The following is an 18,959-nucleotide window of genomic DNA, read 5'->3' as shown; positions in this document are numbered from 1 at the left end:
GGCGCTGTGTAAGGGTGGTTGTATGTTCTCCCCTCGACTGGTGGACTCGACGGTGGGTGAAAACCGGAAGTCGGCCATCTTGGGGAAAGCGCATAGCAGCAAGTATAAACAACTCCATTGCGATCAGATACGGGTCAGGCAGCGATTGGATAAACCATGGCGCCGGGTTGATTGCAGGGAGGAGTTTGGTGGTACAAAGGGGACGCAGTTGTGCGAGTACGGACCCTTACACTGGAAGTAAACTCGAGCCGGAGCGTTGTGTTTATGTTTTGTGTTTCAGCGTCCTTGAGCACTACCCTCACTGCACACCACGAACAAGCACCACATTCCCACTTTTGAAGAGCACAGTTTCATGCACAAGCAGATTGTGGAGTACTGGAATGTTTGGGACTGTATACCCACTGTGGTCACCCCGATACCAACATTGATAGAGGGGTGTGTTTATTATTTAAGAATCCTGTGTTTTCCAATAAACAAGGACGTTTACATTTGAGATCTGGTCTGGACATTCACTTTGTATACACCACTACACACTATCCTGTCACAGCTATACATTATGTGTACCTACAGTAGCACTTAGCAAGACCCAGTTCAGTTAGAATACAGAGTAAGAGTTAGAGGGCATCAAAAAATGACAGGTTTTTAAATATTTAAACATGGTGCTTTCCTTTTTGGCTTTTTGAAAGCTTAGTTTTACTTGTTGTGATTTACCCTACATTTTCTGTCTCATGGCTTCTTGCAATATTTAAATTTGTGGTTCAAGAAAAGTCTTATACATTTTTTTATAAGAAAAGAAAATTACTAAAGTATGTTGTGTAAACTCCCCAAATGTTTTGAAAGCTGCTGTCATACCTCAGTTCTGTGCACAAGCTGCTGGGTGGCGTCATCGTTCATTCTGAATATTTCCAAGAAAGGATCCGACTTGCTGAAAAAGTCCTTTAGAATAAATAGAAAGAGTGATTTTACAAAATATACAACGCTAGACGACAAGAACAGTGACAGTTGCCTTTGCCAACAGTTTTTTTCTTATGGGTTTCTCAGATATTGAGTTCCATATGCACTAATCTTTCTTCAAGCAATCTTTCTGTATCTGACCCAGTTCTAAGATTAGATTCATACATATGGAGAAGACTCGCTATTCTATAAACAGTTCACATAAGCTTTTGAGAGTATGTTTTAAGACTATGGGGTAGATCCAAATAATACAAAAAACAACTCCAGCATTTTTTTCAGCTTTCATACAGCTATTAAATAAAACTTCCAGAAGCCAAACGCCACTGTATTCGCAAAATAGTGAAAAAGCTTGGGAGCACATGGATATACATGTAATTACATTGTGATAACTAAGTAATTAGCGGTGTCCCTGTTCTTACACATTAACTATTGTCTAATTACATGGACTTCTCAATTAGTTACTTGTAGGTAATTAAATGAATACACCATGGCCTGGGCCATTACCATGAAATTGCATACTATAGTAAGCAATTCCACCTATAGTTACCATGTTAGAATCGGAAATGTGATCCTACCAAAATGTATTGCACATTTAAACATCATACATTGCTGATAAGACAAACTTTCTGGCTGGCTTAACCAGCCCCTGTACCACTTCTCTCAGCCCTGTCACTCTTCTTGATCTGCTATGTAATGGCTGTCACAGATCAGTGAACTTTCTTATTTTGCTATATGACAGGTCAATGTCACTTATGCTCCTCTGAATTATTCATTCCACTGCTTTGAAGGAAACATGAAGCTTGCTTTTCAATCAATGAAGCTAACCGTTGAATCAGTTCTAATCAGGGACCCGGCCTTGACAATGTAACCTTTTATTCTACAAACTTATCTGAAAGCCAGCTTCAGGGTTTAAGGGATTGAAATTTAAGCTGATATTACAGTATCTTGTTTAGGAAACATCAGAGCAATTGTAAGAAGGACATCATATTCAGGTTATGTCCCTAGTGTGAGTGGCACATATCACACTAATAATCTAGACTTAGACAACTAGCCTTTCTAAGCCACGTTTAGAGGTTCAGTGAACCAGATCGTTATTTCTTATTATAAGACAAACCTAATGTATTGTAAACATTACAAAAATATATGCCTACTACAGGATCTTTGCCAGGATTTTCATTTTATATTTCTTGATTGTACATGGTCAAAAACTGGGCTTTTATTTGTCATACTGTTCAACAAGTGAGTTGACTTCTGCTATTGCCCACATTAATTGTGATGCATTGGGGCATTCAAAGAATGGTTCACATCAACATTCTATACAGTGTGCACGGTATATTTGCTTCCTTATTTCTACATACTGCCTGGAACCACTTACAATATGGTCCCTGTGGACAAACAATATGGCCTGCAGTGTTTACAGAGAGTAGCAGACCCGCTAATTGAGGAGCTAAACCACCCCTGAAAGACAGAATTCTTCTTTTAGCCAATTGCGTCAGGAGAGAACTTACTTGTAATAATTGGGAGCAGAGGTTGATTTTATTTATTTATTTATTTATTTATTTATTTATGTATGTATGTATGTTATTATTACTTGTTTTTTTAATTTTAGTGTGACCAGTTATTTTACCCCTGATTTTCTGCCCAGTTTGGAATGTCAAATTATTTTTTCCCCTCAAAGCAGCAATTCCCCACACAGCTCAAGAGGACTGATGGTTCAGTGTGCATCCTCCGATCCCATGACTGGGCCAGCTTCCTCTTTTACACTCGAGAGCGGATATCAGCCACCTACCGAACTCCAGAGGACAAAGGCCAGCCCTGCAGGTGTCTGCTTTTGAGCTCACTCAGCGCCTGGTCAGCAGTGTTCGCAGCAGCGTGATGAGGAGAAACAGTCCCTGCAGGTTTTGCCTCCCTAACCCACGGGAATCCCCAGTGAAGACCGGTGACTTCGCACAGCCAGGACGTGAACCTGTGCTGTATGACTCACCATGTGGCTGTGCTTTTACCCAGTGAGCCACCTGGGGATCCTCAGGTGTTGATTTTTAATTAATTATTTATGAATCCTTGAATGCTTCAAATACATTAAAATGCTCTAGGAGTGACCATTGAAGAATTAAAATATTAAATGATCGATGATTTTTTTGAAAAAATATTAATTAAAATTCAAACAGCTGTACCATTAACACCTTGTTTCCGTAGGCAATTTTCTGCCAGTTGTGTTGCCATGTTCAAACAATCTGCCGAGCAGTCAGTAGTTTATTAGGACTCCAGCCAGGACTGCACTGATTCAAAGTGATATATCTGCAAGGTGTTTGAGTTATTTTAAAGGGATGTGGCTACAAAAGGGATAAACTGTATTTTCTATATACAGAATTGATTAAGGATTTAGTAAAACAAAATCAGTTACATTGGATAAAATTCCACATTGAGTAGGCATTTTGTCTCCTTTAAGCTCATTTAAGCTGCTTGCAATATTTAAATTATATATTTAATTAAGAATTTCTTTCTGCGTTATTGAGCTACCATTTACTAATTAATCCTGTTGGTCTTAAAATGTCTTCAGTAATAATTATCAGCGAGGGAACTTTTGATTAAACCCTCTATAATTGGTTTGAATAAGGTGATTAGGGCATAGTGTAATCTCTTACCTTGTCATCCAGTTTCCTTGCACTAAATGATAGCTCGACATAGTCATCGTTCCCAGATAGCTCTTCTGCAATCACCTAAATGAGAAAGAGTGCTTAATGTTTCATTCTTCCCATGATGATGACCAGAATCGATCTCCAAGGTTACTGTGATATAGGTATCTCAAAGTGCGTTAAAAACAGAACAAGACTAAATACATGCCTCATAATTCATCTGTGTATGCAACCAACTCATAACGACAAGAAGCCTAAGCGAACCTAAAAACAGATTTTAAAAAATGACTTGATGAACTAAAACATTTGCTGTGATAAAATAGCATTACTGTCCTTCTCAGCAGTCATTACCTGATAAATAATTGGCCTTACATTAAGCACCCTCACCTTCGACTCGGGGCACCTAATGTCACTGCTGTCACTTAACTATCAGGTAATGACGACATCAATGTTTAAATAAGGTTTACAGTGCAAGTCCAGTGTTGTCATGCTGTCATTGTGCTTTCATGCCTTTACCCTTATAAAGACTGTGGCAATAGAGCTTGACTATGTCCTGACTATGAATACTGAATTATATTCTTGCTCAGTCTCAGTTTCCTTCATTAAAGTTGAGTCCATGCAGTAATAATATTAAGTTTAATGGCCTAACCATATGCTACCAAAGCACCTATGCCATTATCTCATTAAAATCAGAGTGACAAGATTAGTGTGACAACTTTATTCTCCAATATCCAAAATCTACATAGCTCTAGCTGCCCATTTTGCAAATCATAAGGAGAAACATCATGGAGGTGTTTTCATGCTAAAATGTAAGACACATGTTTACTAGATTTATCATGCTTATCAGAATGTTAATCCACAAGTTAGCACTAAGAAAGGCATGGCAATAGTGTTAGAAACTCACACTCTTCAAAAGACTTCTCTCAACAGGCAGACATTTACTTATTAACATATAACTGTTTGTCTTGTTGGTGTTTTCCTTGGGGTGATTTAACTCCTAGCATTTTTTAACAATTTAACAAACAGAAATTATTTATTTCTTAGCAGACGCCCTTATCCAGGGCGACTTACAATCGTAAGCAAAAACATTTCAAGCGTTACAATAAGAAATGCAGCAAAATGCAAATTAATGAATGCACCCAGCTTCAGAATTACATGCCTTTTATTTACAGTGCGTGTACAATTTTATACAATTTGTAATTAAAATGGAATGTAGTGTTTTGTTCAAATTAAGTTTAGGCTAATCTTTCAAATGTCACATTATTTAAAAATAAATCTTTGTTGTTTGATGTGTCTACTTTTAGATGCCTATACATTTACATGTAAGTCAACAACAGGTAGGTTTACATGAATGCTAGGAACCTCATTCTACTCTGCTATGGGCTATTGTAACTTTACCCTGTTTCCTCTGTTTAGTACGTTAAGTGGTTTTCGTGTAGTTCTAAGACAAGTTCCTTTTTGTACAGTAGATAAGTTACATTACTTTAATACACTGATCTAAATTGAGTTTTACAGGATGGGTTGATATGTTAACACACTGTAACAACGCATACAATGTTGGAATTTTAACAAGACCACTGGCCAGCCTTGCAGGGGCCACAGAGCTCTGTTTGATGAGCTCCAGACTAAGAGCAGAATATGTTTTAGAGAGCCCTCACAGCAATAGGTACAGCATGCCTGCAAGCTAAGGATCCACTTAGGGAATCCCTTCATGACTGTTCCTTCATCTGCCTGCCAAACCAGCAATATTTATTTCATTAGATCCAAGATCCAACATCTACATCTTGTATTATAGGAGAAGAAATGAGGCATGTTTATACTAGTGGCAATGCTTTAATAACTTAAATAATGCTTAAGTAATTATATTTATCGACAGCAAAGAGGAAATCATCATGCTTGTTTAAATGTGATTCCACTGATATCCTACCACTTAGTGTCTCATTAAATATTATTCAATGTCCTCTGTATCAAGATGCCTAGAAAATAATATCCATGCAATCAATACTCATTTCTTCCCAACATCAACACTCCCTTTGCATTACATGAAATGTTATCAGACAGCAGTGACTTTAAAGAGAGGTCTTAGAGGAGTGATGTTAAATCCCTTGTTTCAAACCACTTTAAAGGACAATTCTAGACTGCAAAACCAAGCTCATCTGTCTTTTTAAATCATGGAAGTCTTGGAACACACCATGGAAGTCTTGGAACACAGCCCCTTTAAGCCTCTTTCACACAGGCATGGTCTACCCGTGTAGGGCCCTACCTGGGTCATGAGAGTCGGCTACGTCGGTCTCTCAGTGGTTAAATATAATGTCTGATCATTCATCTATGCAGAGACTCACAGCAAGGCTACAGGATAAACACAAGTGAATTTATGAGATATGGGACCCTTTTCTCTCGTACATAGCCCAGGAGGTATAAACTAATTTATCTACCTTTCTATATATATTTATTTATTTTTTTCTCTCTCATTATTATTATTATTTATTTTATACTGTTTGCCGATATACGCTTTCATTACACGTCTCTGTGATAGCAGGGACTGGTGGATGTGGATGTGTATGTATATGCATATATGTATTTGGGTGTGCTGGCATAGTTATATATAGAGCAGATGCTCCGTTGTGATTTCTCACTGCTTTTTGAACAAGCAGGGTCGACCTCGGTGACAGAAGCAAGTAAACAATACCCGGAAGCAGCTTGTTACGGACGCTTCCATCCAAGCTTCTCTGGATTGAATCGTCGGCCCAAATGTTGATTAGAGCAAATGTTTCTTCATCAAATAAATCTCTTTTTGCAAGTCTTGCTTTCATGTATTCTTGCACTTCCTTACCCAGCAAACACAGCATGTTTTTGTAACATTCGCAAAAAAGTTCTTGTTTGGTTATGTTAGCTGAAAACATTCTAGTTTTTGAAGTGCCCATATTTCAGATTGCATGTTGTATGAAGTTTTTTTTTTCATACTTACTAATGTTTGCATTCAGGTGTCTGACAAAGTTTATGCTGTGGTGGAGTTTTTGAATGACGAGGCAGTAGAGGTTGCCCCAAAGTCATGGAAGAGGAAAATGAAAAGGTAATTAGCTATGTTTATCTTGTAATGAAATTCTTTGTATTATGGGATGTGTTGAAAATATGTAGTTTAAGTGCATGTATCTTTTATACAGAAGTTTATGAGTCATCAGTGATACCCTAACCAAAGCCTATATGAGAAAAAATAATTGTTAAAGGAAACCTTCAATGAATATCATTTGGTGTTTCTCTGTTGTACATATAATTTCCACCAATTGCCATACTATTCCAGATGTAACACTGCTCACTACTTATTTCTAGGGGTCATTCTGCTTTTGGCCAAGATTTAATGTGGCAGCACGGGTAAAAAAAAGGAGAACTGCCCAATAGAGCTTAATGGACCAGACATGCTGTGAGGATCTTTACAGACACAGGTGTGTTCCAAAGGTGTTCGATAGGAAAATATCTTACGACCCATGTGGGTTCAAACAAAGATGTTACTTAGGTTTGCTGAAAATAAGTGTAGCTCTGTGTAAATAAACCAAAATGTATAAAATGCATTATTTCCTTACATAGTAGATCAAACTACATTATCTGAGGTCTGCTATTGTTTTCTTACATGTGCCACTGAGACCATATTTGTATTTGGAGTTCTGTTTCAACCTGCATCCTCTCCTTTGAAAGTGACTGTGAAAGTCCGGACCTTAGCCACAGTAAATAATAAAAATGCTACATGAATTTTGAATTACTAGTATCAGTCTGAAGAGAGTCAATAGGCAATATTGTGGTTATGAAAGTATGCTGATTTTTTTTCAAATTACAGATGAAGAAGATGCAGACAGCTTGGGTCAAACGATGAGAGGCAATAAAAAACATTGGAGTTCACATTGAGTGTCATATTTGACGATAAATGATAAGAGGGTATTATTACAATATCTCTTTTTGCTTGGAAGGAATATGAGGGTAGCAGATATTGTAAAGTATAGACAATTTTATACGTGGACAATGGTCCCTGTAACCCAAAGAAATATGTTGTTCCTATGTGTTCCTATTTAGAATTCAGGACATACTCAAATGTCAATACGATAGGGACCACTGTATGCAGTTATAACAAAATGAAGCCACAATGTGTTGCTGACTCAGATGCAGTAGTGCCGAATGATTGGTCAGCATTGCCAGAATGTGTTGCTGACTCAGATGCAGTAGTGCCGAATGATTGGTCAGCATTGCCAGAATGTGTTGCTGACTCAGATGCAGTAGTGCCGAATGATTGGTCAGCATTGCCAGAATGTGTTGCTGACTCAGATGCAGTAGTGCTGAATGATTGGTCAGCATTGCCAGAATGTCAATTTTGCTGTTTTGTTCTCACGCTTGCATTTACTTTACATTGAATTCTGTTGGTAAATCTTGTATATGGCCTCTTGAGTGGGTAATACAGGGATTGTCTTGCAAATGGTATAGTCCAATCAAATTGGGCTTTGCTTTTGTTGTCTAAAAGCAAAGTTTTTCCTATCTAAAAGGTGAGCTCATATATTGGGACTGATGTAGACTGATTTTTTTATTTTTTTTGGTCTAGATACACCTCTTGGTGATTCAAGTGTCCCAATACACAGGAGCAGGTCACCTCAGCAAACTCCACACAGGAGACCATCCCGGTCGCCACCCAGAACCATTGCTCAGCTTAGTAAGTGTACTACTTCTATTTCAAATGTAAATATGTTGATTACAGAAAAGCATTTTTTGTGCTCCATCACAAACCACATTAGTTTCATGCATGTGCCTTAACATATTCAGAAATTACAGTTACATTATAACATTTTGATGTAATCGCAGATTCACGTGTGATTTGTATGCAGGTATTTGATTTATGTTTCTTCCTTTTCTTTCTGTAGCTTCTCCAAAAACGGCTGATTTCTACCACTAGTAGCCATGGGAGCATTTCTCCAGGCAGTCACCATGTGAGTGCTAAAAGGCCAAGTGAGCAGAGGACAGCTCCTAATAATAGTAAGTTAATCTCTTTTCACGTGATTATAAGGGTGTAATCTTGGGATAAGAACTTTGTTTAATATACAGCTCATATTTTCCACAATACTGATGACAGGTTATATATTTATAGAAATATACGCTGATATGGACAGTCATCCAAAATCTAGAGATATTCAAACATTATTATTTTGATTTATTTTTTTTACACTACTATCACTAGTCGTTTAGGAAGTGCTTAAAAGTTCCAGAAAAATGTGATATGTCACAGGAATTTTAAAGTAACATTATTCTGGACAGACTTTCAGAGGAATGTGCCGATGAAACTGGAGTCCATAACAGATCTTCCCATCTGCAGAATTATTTTCAGTAATTATGTTTGCTCTGTAACAGTTTGCCACAGGTTGATTTTATATTCATATATATTTAGAATTGCCATGTTTGGATTTCTTCTACTCTGATATGGTCATTTAAGACTCATCCAGTTACATTTTGTTTAATGTAGTAAATGAAAATATATAGTCTTCATATTGAGGGAAGTCCTTTCATTCAATGTCATTCAATTGTTAACACAAACGACAAAGCTGCTGCAAATGAACATTATACAGTTTAATTTGAATTATTGTGAACAAAACTTTTGGGATTATTTTTTGGGGTTATTGAGCTACATCTCCAATGCTTTTCTTTTATAGAAGCACTTCATCGAACAGACAAAAGTGTGAAGGCCAGGGTAGTGGAAGACCTCATAGCAGAGACGCTAAGATATGTGCCTCACCGAGGAGAAAAGGAATGACAGGTAAATCACAGTCATGTTCACTGAAAAAATTACCTTGTACCTTTTTACTTGTGTATGGTTATGTACGTTCTCCAAACTGTTATTTTCAAGTTTTTTTTTTTTTTACCTGTACATTGCTTCCTATAAAACATTGAATCTGTATGCTATGCCAACATTTTCTGAAAAACTTGTCTTAATTTCAATGGCTTTTATCCTTATAACCAAAAAGAGATAATAGTATTTGTCCATATGGTAATTAGTTTTCAGCTTTAACTAAATACAATAAAACCTCTCTGTGGCAGTCGCTGACCGGACTGCACCTGACATTATTGGGCTTTGCAGCACACCTATGGCAGGTCAGAATGGCCTGATGAGCCCCAGGTGCACTGTGCTGATAAAGCTCTCTGGCTTCTATAGGGGGCAGTTTGAACTGAAAAGCTGGACAGACAGAGGAAGAAAATGGTTCATTTTTAATTTCTAATAAACGTGGTCATCGGACCTAAACCCATACCTTCCCGTGTCTGCGTTGTTGTTGTGCACCCAGAACTTAAACACGTTTGATATATCAATTGATAGAATATTCTAATGTAATTGGGTTATTAGTGGTGGTGGTTGTGCTTATTAGTATTTTCAGGATGTACGTAAATCAGGGTTGGAGGGGCGAGACCAGGATCGGGAGATTGGCAGGCACAGTATTATTATTATTATTATTTGTTTATTTAGCAGACGCCTTTACCCAAGGCGATTTACAGAGACTAGGGTGTGTGAATTATGCATCAGCTGCAGAGTCACTTACAACTACGTCTCACCCGAAAGACGGAGCACAAGGAGGTTAAGTGACTTGCTCAGTGTCACACAATGAGTCAGTGGCTGAGGTGGGATTTGAACCGGGGACCTCCTGGTTACAAGCCCTTTTCTTTAACCACTACAGTAGAATAGTAGTGAGTATATTTACAAAAGGAAATCTAATGAACTGCGACTGAACGTTAATGATTTTGTGTCGTTTTTGTCTGTTCGCCAATGTTACCTGAAAGTAAATGTAAATGTAAGTGTAAATGGTACTTCATAACATTCGTTGCGAATGTTCTCACAACATTACAAAAACTTTCTAAAAACATGTTCTTTGAACATTACTTCATAATGTTATCCTAACCTTAGAATAACATTCTCATAACATTCTGGGAACATAATTTTGTTAGCTGGGTAGTAATTTTAATTAAAATGCTCCCATCCATTCAATAGCTTGACTGACCAGTTTTGCCCCCCAAAGACATTGCAGAGGTGAAATGAAGGGAAAAACAGACTTAAGGTTAGCAAACTGAGAAAATTAATAAAAGCAATGGTTCTGGCAGTGCTGTCTAGTCTGTTTTTAATAAATAATCATTAATCTGACTGAATATCTGTGCCCCAGTGTAGTTCCATATATTGAGTTAAGGTTTATGAAATGATATCAATGTCGAATTTGAACCAAAATACCACTCAAAAGAGATACTTAGATTGTCATTAAGTCTTTGTTTTGTCACATATTGATTTGAGAAGCCCTTTGAGAAAATGTTCTTACGGTTATTGAGGATTTCCCAGCTGTGTTTCCATGTTTCAGTAATGGCTTGGAGAGTTTTCTCTGAGATATAATCTGTACAGAAAAAAAGACAAAAAGAGGTTAGAAGCTATCAGAATGTGGACAGTCCTAAGTATCAAGAAGCTTTGAAATTCATGATAGAAATGCAGAGCAAATAAAGCAGAGAACGGTGTTCAATGCATTTCTGTATAAGTCAATAAGGCATTTCTTTTAGTTACTGTGTTATAGTTTGTGATAGGAAAACTGCCTTAAAATTATATATATATATATATATATATATATATATATATATATATATATATATATATATATATATATATATACACACACAGTGCCTTGCAAAAGTATTCAGACCCCTGACCAATTCTCTCATATTACTGAATTACAAATGGTACATTGAAATTTCGTTCTGTTTGATATTTTATTTTAAAACACTGAAACTCAAAATCAATTATTGTAAGGTGACATTGGTTTTATGTTGGGAAATATTTTTAAGAAAAATAAAAAACTGAAATATCTTGCTTGCATAAGTATTCAACCCCTGTGCTGTGGAAGCTCCCAGTTTACACCGATGGAAGAAATTGTCCCAACGAGGACACAATTACCTTACCATTGACCGCCACCTGTGAACCATTAAAGTTGCTGTCACATTTTCTGGATAAAACCCCCACTGTTGAAGGATCATTGGTCAGGCTGTGAATCTGAAGGAAAATGAAGACCAAAGAGCAATCTACAGAAGTTAGAGATAAAGTAATACAAATGCATAGATTAGGAAAAGGATACAAAATAATATCCAAGTGTTTGGATATCCCAGTGAGCACAGTTGGATCAATAATCAGGAAGTGGAAGCTGCATCACACCACCCAGGCACTGCCAAGAAAAGGCCGTCCCTCAAAACTCAGCGCTCAAACAAGAAGGAGACATGTGAGAGAAGCCACAGAGAGGCCAACAATCACTTTGAAGGAGCTACAGAGTTCAGTGGCTGGGAGTGGAGTAATGGTGCACCAGTCAACCATATCAAGAGCTCTGCATAACACTGGCCTGTATGGGAGGGTGGCAAGAAAGAAGCCCTTACTCAAAAAGTACCATCTGAAAGCACATATGGAGTTTGCCAGAAAGCATGAGAGTGACCCAGCTGCGATGTGGGAAAAGGTTTTGTGGTCAGATGAGACCAAGATAGAGCTTTTTGGCCAAAACTCAAAGCGCTATGTGTGGCGCAAACCTATCACTGCCCATGCCTCAAGACACACCATCCCTACAGTGAAGTATGGTGGTGGCAGCATCATGCTGTGGGGATGCTTCTCATCAGCAGGGACTGGGCATCTTGTTAAAATTGAAGGAAGAATGCATGGAGCAAAATACAGGGAAATACTGCAAGAGAACCTGCTTCAGTCTGCTAAAAAACTGAAGTTTGGGAGGAAATTCACCTTTCAGCAGGACAATGATCCCAACACAAGGCCAAAGCAACATTGGAGTGGCTCAAGAACAAAAAGGTGAATGTCCAGTGAATGTACAGTGGCCCAGTCAAAGTCCTGATCTCAATCCCATTGAGAATCTGAGGCACTATTTGAAAATTGCGGTCAACAAGCGTCGTCCAACCAACCTGAACAACCTGGAGCAAATCTGCCAAGAAGAATGGGCCAAAATCACTCCGACACTGTGTGCAAAGCTGGTACATACTTACCCCAAAAGACTTAAAGCTGTTATTGCAGCGAAAGGTGGCTCTACCAAATATTAATGTGTGGGGGTTGAATACTTATGCAAGCAAGATATTTCAGTTTTTTATTTTTCTTAAATATTTCCCAACATAAAACCAATGTCACCTTACAATAATTGATTTTGAGTTTCAGTGTTTTAAATAAAATATCAAACAGAATGAAATTCAGTAATATGAGAGAATTGGTCAGGGGTCTGAATACTTTTGCAAGGCACTGTGTGTGTGTGTGTGTGTATATATATATATATATATATATATATATATATATATATATATATTATAAAAACAGTAAGAAACAACATTGGTGCAAATAGCAGCAGTTACATTACCAAAGGTCGTTTCTTTCTGGTTCGTTGTTTAATCCATTTAGAAAAAAAATGGATTTTTACATTTTTTTACTTTGATTGATTGTATTGTTATTGTCTCCTCTCCCATAGTAGAAAGAGGAGCCAGTAACAGTACAATGTTTGTGTGTGTGTGTGTGAGAGAGAGAGACAGAGAGAGAGAGAGAGAGAGAGACAACAACATACAAAAAAAATCTCAATTTATAGAACTTTAAAGCGATTTAGGATCATTTAGATTTGTGTGATAATTACATTATCAGCCATCTAAATTAAAAGTATGTTGCATTAATAATTTTTAAAAACAACATACAAATATCTAAGCAATACAAATAACATTACATGTATAAAGCAGTACACACACACACACACATATATATATACCAGATTCTGTCCTGTCAACACCTAGGGGGCATACAGTTGTCGTTAAAGGGGGGGGGGGGGGGGATTATTGCAGAGAGAGTGTTTTAACATTGGGAAGATAGATTACATATACAATTAGGCATGCTTAAAATTCTAAGGTAGAGCACAGCACACAGTTACGCTAAAGAATCAAGAAGTGTAGTTAACATATTTAATGACTTGTGAAATACAATTCAAAGCTGCTGCAGTGAACTTTAAATCTGCAGTGTCCAGTGGGAAAACCCTTCCACTACGAGACGGTGCTTGTGAAGGCACTGCCCAGCTGAGGCTGTCGGGAAGAGGCCAGAGTCACCGGGAGGACTCTGGGACTTGGCTAGGTTAGTTTAGGGGATTTGATCCCAACAACTGTATAGCAAGGGTTTCGTAGGGTAGGTTCCTGGAGCGTGACGTCTCTTTTAGTGAGGCTAGCGCTCGTCATGTGTGGCAAACTTTTATTTTTAGCTTTGTTTTGTTTTGTTTATTAAATCTGACACTCGGGCTACCATTGCTGGTACCCTAGTGCCACACCTGTGTTGTTATTAAATCTGCGTGCCTGTGCGGCATCAACACCCACTGCTCTATTATTCAGTGACGGCCCACGTAAGTAATATCGCCCTGTTACACAATGTCTAAAAATAAAACAAAATAAAAATAAAAAATAAAGATTATAGTGTAACAACAGGAAAGCGTAATCAGTCAGACTGGCGTCTGTATCATCTGACCCGAAGATAACTTTAACCCTAACCCTGAATCATTCAATGCACAGAGCAACTACTTTTAAGCAGTTTTTCTATTCACGTGAGCCACGATATTTCCCATCAGGCATTATTTGCGTGTGGTTATTAAAAAATGTAAATTAATGGCGAGGACTTGGGACTTCTAGCACAAAACCTTGCAATTATTTTTCATAGACATTGGATATCAAATAAGTATACTGCTAATGAAAATTAAACTCAATCTTTCCCAACATGTCGTCATCCCAGCCTAAACTACTGAGTTGGTAAACTGTGAATACGAACAGCGCAGAATATTGGTTTAGTTCCCTAGTAGAAAAGTGTACTGAACACCATTAGGGTATCTATACAATAATGCCTGTGTATTACCCTAAAGAAACTAGCAGAGCCATTAGCAGACCAGAGACAGTCCACTGTAACACAATGGATTTGAAACTTCCAAACATCCATACTGTAAAGTGGTCCTTTGGAAATAATATTGCACTGTAGCATACTGGTACTAATATTAACTAAAGGGTTCTGTATTGATACTGTACTGGCAGAAGCTTAAACTTCCCTCAAGTAAATCAAAGTTCTAGAGGTCAAATACGTATAGTAAATTGGTAAGACTTTCTACTAATTTAAGCCACAAAAGTGATGTGGCGACTCACATTAGATTAAGTAGAATTAATTTTAAAGAGTCCCTTGGTGACACTGAAATTCACTTAGTATGTCCCTGAGCTGGAACCATCAACCGAAAGGTGAAATAACAGCATATTGCAATGGATGCTTTAAAAGCCAGTGTTATTGCATCGAACTCGCGGTATAGTAACGACAGCTTTAGTAGCAAGTGATTTTCAAATGAAATGTGTTAATAAAATCAATCCGTTAACGATGAGGTCGTTAATGAACGCATTTCTCGTTAAAAAGCTTAATTGTTGCAGGTCAAGTACATGACTTCCTGTCTCAACTACTAGATAAAGAGAAGCAAACAAAATGCATGTTAATGAGATCAAGAAAAATGAATGGAAGCATAATTCGCTGTTATGGAAACTACTAGCATACAGGGAGACGGCTCTTCCACCAGCAAGCAGCAGCCAAATGGAAATAAAAGATAATGGGAATATCTATTTTGTGTATAATTTGTAAACTTAATTTAAAATTGTGAATTTTGTCATCTGGAATGTACATATAAAATGTTGATTTACGATTATCTGGCGTGTGGGTAAAAATCGGATGGCACAGATTAAAAAAATAAAACAAAAAACTCTCAAAAAAACAAAAAAAACCACTAGTCTTTACCCTCATTCGGGGGGATATTTTGCCACAACATACTATATAAACTCTTTTAATGTACACTTTGCAATCTTTTTTTGGTTAAAAAGAAAAATATACCTTTTTTTGGATGGGGCGGGGGACCATCTATAAGCTTGGTTGGAATTTATTTTACTTATGTTGACATTTACTTTTATATGTATTTTAGTATGTACGATTGTAGGCTATAAATACATACATTTCAAGTGTCATTTGTGTTTGTATTTGTTAGTTATTAGACATGTATATACCATGTATGTAACACTTCATTATATATTTATTAAGCTTTTAAAATTACAATAGAACTTCTTAACCCAATACACAATTTGTTTATAATTAATTGTTACTCTTTGCTCACCTCTGCGATAAATAAACTCAACATGAACACTTACACTGAACACTTACAGTAGTATAAGAACATTTTATATGCATACATTCGTGTGAAGGTGGGGGGGTCTGACAAGATTACAAATATATTTAGGCAGAATCCATGTCAATGATCTGTTGCCTGTAAGGAAACTGTATTGTAATATCTAGTATGCTGTTTTCTATACCAATATTTCATTATTTACTCTTAGGTTTGTATTTGTATAGTTCAAATAAAATCTACAGTACAGGTCAGTTGTCGTATAATGTACGTATCCAGAGTTCAGATTTTTGCACTTTTGCACTTTTCCAAGTGCAAATTAACTCTTGATAAATTACGACAATTAACACGGATTTCCTTTTAAATTCCCACGCAAACAAAAGAAAGTCGCAAGAAGCACTGTTCGTTAAGATATTAACATTATTTCGAAAATCAACATAATTTCGGAAATCACATTAACACGATTATTTAATAATAAAATAGGCATAACGGCAACTTGAAAATGCCAAAATCAATGCTGCATACCGATTTCTTGATTAACACTGGAGTTATAATTTACAACCTTTTGAAAATCCTGCCTTGTGTGTCTTGAAATCGACTCATACTTAACCATTTGCAGGTTTGCTCAATAATTAGTTTACATAACAAAGGAAAATTGGATCTGTAGAATAGCAATTTACTGGCTTTCATTGTCATAGAATTCCAGCTTCTTAAAGCTAAAAGGGTCTATATGAAACTTCACAATACCTACTTGGCCAAGCGTGCATTCCATTCCACCAAGGAAGTCTGCATCTTTCAGTCCGTTGTGGTTGCTGCTGATGTCATAAACCTCATACCGTAGCCGTTGAACTTCTTCAAAGTAAAAGTCTACAGTAAACACTTTGGAGAAGACTGGGTTTATACTGCTTCGGATAATCTCTGTTCTGTCAACCTGTTCAAGAGATAAAGCATATGAACGTTACATTGGGTTCTGGTGTTCTGGTGAATAATGTTATTCATCAGGATTGTGAAACTATATAAGTAATGTTTTGGCCAACTGAGGTTTAACATAACCATAAAAATATCAATTTGGGCATCAACTCAAAAGAAAAAATACTACTGCTTTTTGATTGTTTTTTTTTCAGTAGATTCAAGTACACAATGGAGTATGAGAGTGCAAAAGTCACTGTTAGTGGGGAAATACTCTAATACAAGCACTTGATCTGGATACATTCAAAACAAGTTTATTGCAACAGTATTTTGCAGTAGAAGTGTCCACAAAAACCATGCCAAATATGTTAGGATGGGTGGTTGCATTTCATCCATCAGCACTGAATTTATTTTACCTCCTATCTCAAGTACATTCCCTTCACCATGACAAACACGTACATGAGAAGAAAGGAAGCATGTTGAATTTTTTAGCATATTACAAATACATTTTTATGGGGTCAGGGGAACGCAGGTTTGCATCCTGGCTGTGCGAAGTCGCCGGTCTTTGCTGGGGATTCGGGAGGGAGCACCGCATTGGCACTGGCGCTCCTGCGGGTTAGGGAGGCAAAACCGACAGAGATTGTTTTTCCTCTACCGGCCAGGCGCCCAGTGAGCTCAGGCGGACACCTGCAGGACTGGCGTTTGTCCTCCAAGAGGCCGGTAGCTCACTGACATCCACTCTTGGGTGTAGAAGATGAAGTTGGCTTGGTTGTGGGATCGGAGGATGCCCACTGAACCTTCACTTCTCCGGAGCTGTGTGGGGAATTGCTGTGGCGAGGGGGAAAAATATTGGACATTCCAAATTGGAGAAAATCTTGGGTAAAATAACTGGGCACACAATTTTAGAAGAAAAAAAAGATTTGTTTAAAACTCTTGAAAAGTGTTGAAAATGGATCCATACAAAAAGCCTTTGAATTGACCTCTTAGTGTCAGGGCCTTCTTCCATTGGGCCCAATTCATCTACCTGTGGTAAAACTGGAGTTAAGATTGGAGATGTGCTATTATCACTCCTCAGAAATGTACTCCTTGGTTCTGCTGTCTTAATGGTATTTTTCCGTGGCGTTTGATCAGCTCTCATGAATAATTCATTTGCAGTAATACCACACTTTTACCCATGACAATGGGACTCTTACCTTATTATCTCCATCAAATAAATTGCTATGCGTAATACCTCCATACAGCTGCCTGTATCCACATAGGGATAATTAAAAGCTTTTGCTTTAACTAAAAATAGCTCAGCAATTGAAGCCCTATTGTAAGTGACTTTGCAGCAGCAGTTGTTGATGCATGGTTCACCCCATAGCCTCTGAGTCGCTTTGGATAAAACGTCTGCTAAATTAGTAATGCTCTCTCTCTCTCTCTCTCTGTATATATATATATATATATATATATATATATATATATATATATATATATATAGTGGTGGGGCTTTAGGACCATGGGGTTGAGGAACATATACGCCATATTAGGTGAGAATGGTTATATAAGGAGGCCACATTGGTGAGGGCCTCATAACAATTAATTGAATTGGTTAATTACATATTTGATTGTATTGTTGCAACTAATTGGGTAATTAAGAACACCTGTAAGTGTTTGTGGGCCTTCAAAAACATGGGGTGTTTGTCTGTTTAGATGAAGGTATGTGGGAGAGTGTATGGAGGAGATAGTGGTGAAGAAACAAAAGAAAGGTATTTCAGAAAGAGACATTTATTTTAATCATGGTAAACGGGACCAGCCTGTCCACGTTTACACAGAGAAACCTTGTTTAGGTAGGGCCCAAGAAGGGCTAGGTTTTGTTTTGTTCATTTTTGTTTTGTTATCAAATAAATATAGGTCACAGCGTTTTACTGCATCCTGGTGTTGGACCTTTATTTAAAGAAGAACACAGAGTTTTGGGAAGTCAGCCACCGGCTGACATTGTCACTAATATATATATATATATATATATATATATATATATATATATATATAAAAATCAGCAGTCATACAATCCGTGATTTAGTTAGTGACAAAACAGCCCGGAAGTGGCACTATAGTCTACATATTAAAAAGAATTATCATTATATACATTTTCATATTTTTTAAATACATTAAAATGCTCTGGACCAAGAAAAAACTGCCTGGACGGGGCACTTAAAAAAATACTTATAATGACAATTATATATACAGTATATATATATATGTGCGTGTGTGTGCGTGT

The 18,959-nt window shown here is 37.3% G+C and overlaps 1 protein-coding gene and 1 long non-coding RNA gene across 4 annotated transcripts in view; one reads left to right on the top strand and one right to left on the bottom strand.

The window, feature by feature from the left end:
- LOC117399631 (copine-4-like) overlaps positions 1–18,959 on the bottom strand; it is a 154,665-nt gene that overhangs the window by 59,440 nt on the left and 76,266 nt on the right. For all 3 annotated transcript variants that reach the window (XM_033998924.3, XM_059022718.1, XM_059022719.1), the window contains 4 exons: positions 16,542–16,721; positions 10,919–10,990; positions 3,600–3,674; positions 853–936 (listed from right to left, as the gene is read on the bottom strand). In XM_033998924.3, coding sequence (XP_033854815.1) covers positions 853–936; positions 3,600–3,674; positions 10,919–10,990; positions 16,542–16,721 — 411 coding nt within the window. The remainder of the gene's footprint in view (positions 1–852; positions 937–3,599; positions 3,675–10,918; positions 10,991–16,541; positions 16,722–18,959) is intronic.
- On the top strand, positions 7,937–9,865 carry LOC131736928 (uncharacterized). The gene is made up of 4 exons (XR_009328521.1): positions 7,937–8,283; positions 8,492–8,603; positions 9,275–9,378; positions 9,775–9,865. It is a non-coding gene; the product is annotated as an uncharacterized LOC131736928 (long non-coding RNA).

Source organism: Acipenser ruthenus, chromosome 4 (assembly GCF_902713425.1).
Source record: "Acipenser ruthenus chromosome 4, fAciRut3.2 maternal haplotype, whole genome shotgun sequence".
Taxonomy (NCBI): domain Eukaryota; kingdom Metazoa; phylum Chordata; class Actinopteri; order Acipenseriformes; family Acipenseridae; genus Acipenser; species Acipenser ruthenus.
Note: the sequence above shows the minus strand (reverse complement) of the source record. Positions and strands in the feature narration are given on the sequence as shown.